At 19.2% G+C, this 3,990-nt stretch overlaps 1 protein-coding gene across 1 annotated transcript; it reads left to right on the top strand.

Moving 5' to 3' along the window:
- Positions 1-279: 279 nt before the first annotated feature.
- Positions 280-1,293, top strand: PGO_003770 (variable surface protein; the record flags this gene model as incomplete). Its single annotated transcript, XM_028691363.1, has 3 exons — positions 280-294; positions 413-997; positions 1,150-1,293. 3 exons carry the CDS (start codon positions 280-282, stop codon positions 1,291-1,293), a joined length of 744 nt encoding a protein of 247 aa, XP_028547164.1.
- Positions 1,294-3,990: the final 2,697 nt, after the last annotated feature.

Genomic DNA, 3,990 nt, shown 5'->3' with positions numbered 1-3,990 from the left:
TCCCTTTTTTTTTATAATATACACTTACATATATTTATATATTTATTTTAAGAAATCGAAAACATGTATAGTAAATCATATTCGTTTAATACTATATTTTACAATTTTTATAAATTGATAGTTAAGTAACTCTTAGCAGTTTTAAATTATTATTATTTTAAAAATTTTTGACATTATGCATTTTCATCATAAGCATCCTTAAAATGAAAAATAGATATTTGTTCGTTCACAAAATTTATATCTACAATTAATCTAAAAAAAAATATAATATTATATACAATGTTGGAAATTGAAGTACATTTTAGTTATTATAATTTAGAAATCTATATACATGTATGCTATATTTTTCATAAGTGTTATACATATTTTTTAAAAATAATGTGACATTTTTTATACAATAATTTTTTTTTAGCATGGCAATATAATTTCTATTTCTAAATGTGAAAAACTTTTGGATGAATCTATTATTGGAGACACATGTTTGGATGTTTATGATAGCTCTCCTACAGAGGGTCAACCAGAAATTGAAAAATTCTATAGGGAAAATTACTGTACAATTTTCTCATATTTAAAGAAAATTAATTATCACAGAAATGAATATAATATATCAATAGAAGCTGCATTAATATATTTATATTATTGGATATACATTAAACATACAAATCACGCTAGAACATACAAAATCTATGATGTTTTTAAAGCATTTCTCAATGGATATGAGGCACTATATAAAACAGAGGAATACAAGGCTTATATAAATAAGGTAATTAGTAATCATCAATTGAAAAAACTCGAATCTATTTTTGATGTATATATCTGCCTCAATAAAAAAATGGATGATGAAGAAAAACGATATTGTGACACATTAAAAAATATTATAGATCAATATAATACAGAAATAGAATCTAAAAGGAGTAAAATGGAATCAACTAACATACAAGCATATAATAGAAGTTATAATGCAGCTTCTATTATTATAACTGTTGTCATAATGATGGTACTTTTTTTTTTATTACTTATTTTTTATCAGGTTAAGTACTATATTAATTCTACGTAACTATAATATAAAATAATCACACTATCTATTTTAAAAAATATATTGTATAAAATTTTATATTTAATATATAAATTTAATTTATTATTGTTTAGTTTAGCTCATATGGTTCTTGCATTCGCCGTAGAATAAATAATATAAGAAAAATATGGATTCATAAAGATAAAGAATGGAATATATTACAATCTCCTGAATCATTTGACAGTAACTCATGGAATTATAATTACAATGTAATATAAATTAAAAAAAAATTTACAATTGAATATATAATTAAAATTAAATAGCTTGTTCATAATATATAAAGATTGACCTAAGCAATGGATGTAGATATAATTTTTTTAAATAACACATAGTAATGTAAAATAATACCAAAAATATAACAAATATAAAATAGATATTAATTTGTCATTTTAATAAGGCAATCTTTCAGAGTATTATTAGGTTTGGAGTTCAGAGTTTTAGGATTTATCATTTAATGATTCATTTTTATTGTATAGATAATTTAATTTATTCATAATATCAATGATTCCTTCATTAAGATCAAAAATATGATCATTTCATGTGTTATATTCATTATATATATCTTTTAATTTTACACTTTTCATTAATTCTTAACGTTATTTTTTATTTAAACAAGAAAGATTCAAAGGTGTTAGTCTATTATTCAGTTTATAGCTGAAATATTTGCGTGGTGCTTTTTTTTTTTTATTAGTTCTTTTGATTTTTATGTATTTTAAATAAAGGATAAGATGTTAGGAAACAAAAATAAATGTATAATCAGATTTTCCTACATTTTTATATACCTCATAGAACAGGGTTAATTATGGTTACCCTTTTGTATTTATATGAACACTTATGGTCTCATTATAATGATTCATACATGTAGGAAAAATACGCTTGAAATAAAACTGAAGAGAGAGATTGAAATGGTAAAATAAATTTAATATTATGCTATAATATATATAGCATGTACTTTATGTTCATATAATATGGTATTTTTATGAGAGAAGACATTATTTATAATCATAATGAAAAATATAGACTTACATATTTCTTAACAGATATTATATTCATGGTGTTTAACATATACTAATTAGCTCGGGAGAATTTTTTATTTACTATTACTTATAAAAAATTATATTCTAAATGTTTTCAAATAAATATTACATTTATGACATGTATATAAATTTTTGTACCTCTAATATTTCTACAATTCCATAAAATCATGTTTTATATTAGTATTCCTAAGTATTAATATAGGGGACTAAAATGGATTTGTGCTTTCTTTTTTTCTATTTATATATATAATATGAGAATTATATATAAATAGATATACATAAGCATTAAACTATAATCACTACATATGTATTATTTGCTTTAATATAAAACTTACCAAATACGTTTGTTATCCGATATAAGAACTTAAGGGAGTTATACACTTATTAATTTTATTTGTAATTTATTTTGCTTATATTCTTATTTCCTTTTAAAAATATAAATAGATATCTATAAAATATAAAGCGTCATTATGTACATAATTATAGAATTTTTTGTAATTTTTCATTTATTATACATTTTTTAAATTTTTTATATATCATACACAAAATATAAGACATAATTCCTTAAATGATGTATATGATTATAAATTATAAAAAAAAAAAAATAATACATGCTGATTAAATATATAACAAAAATTATATTAAAAAAGAATAAATTATATTTTATTCTAATTATTTTTATTTATAATATATATTATACCCTAATAAAGACAATTAATAATTATGCACTGTTTATGTAGTTCTACTCATTATATCCTTTAGAGAATATGTTTGTTAATTTTGCTTTTTTAGTAACATGACATTTATATTCCTTGTATATACTAGTGATTATTACTAAAATATAACAATAAATGATGCTTAGAACAAGAAGTGTTATGTAATAGAATAATATTAAAAAAATCATTTAAACACATTGTAATATAGCAATAGTATTTTATTTTGAAGAATTAGCACACGTATTATCAATTTTTTATTACAGAGAATGTATTTAATACACAATGCTAACATGATTTCTTTAAAATAAATGGGAAATATATATTTATCCATTTCTTATTTATTTTGAACTTTATTATCCTTTAATGCATAATATGTTTTTCAATATTACCTAAAATATTGTTTTACAAATAATCTTTATAATGGCATGTAATCATTTCGTAATGTATGAATTCTTAATTTAAAACATTAATAATAAACAAAAATTGAGATATGCTATTTTTTTATATGATAGTGCTATTTTATTATTTATGTTATGACATATATTTTATAAGTAAAATTGTGATGCTATGGTGTAATTATTTTTCTCATATAAAATTTTTAAATAAAATAATATAAGGAGAATTAAATTATGTGTTAATAGAAAGAAATTATTTTTTTAATATTAAAATATATTTAGTGTAATGATTTTTAACATTAAATAAATTTACATGTAGCTATGTGTCAATCATAATAAATACATAATTTTTTAATTTTCTTTTGTTAATATTGAAAGAAGGAAACATATAATTTACTAATATATTTTTAAATTAAGAGTAATATTTAAAAAATAAAAAAAAAAAAAAACTGCAATAATAATATAAAAAGAATGAAAAAATAAATAAAGCAAGAAGTAATATACATCTCATAATTTATATCCATGGATATGTTAACAAAACATCAGTGTCAATATATTTCACCTATATGTATAATATACATGAAGCACGTATTAAATTTTAATTCTATAAAGGAAATTATATTAAAATAAAATGAAAACACATATATCAAACTAATTTATGAATACGTATATAAATTTAATGTAAATATATTTTCGATTTATATTATATATCAAAATATTATGGTATATCTAGAGAAATTAACATTACTTTTCTTAATTATAATATA

This window comes from Plasmodium gonderi, assembly GCF_002157705.1.
Source record: "Plasmodium gonderi DNA, contig: Pgo-contig_542, whole genome shotgun sequence".
NCBI classification, from domain to species: Eukaryota; Apicomplexa; class Aconoidasida; order Haemosporida; family Plasmodiidae; genus Plasmodium; species Plasmodium gonderi.
Note: the sequence above shows the minus strand (reverse complement) of the source record. Positions and strands in the feature narration are given on the sequence as shown.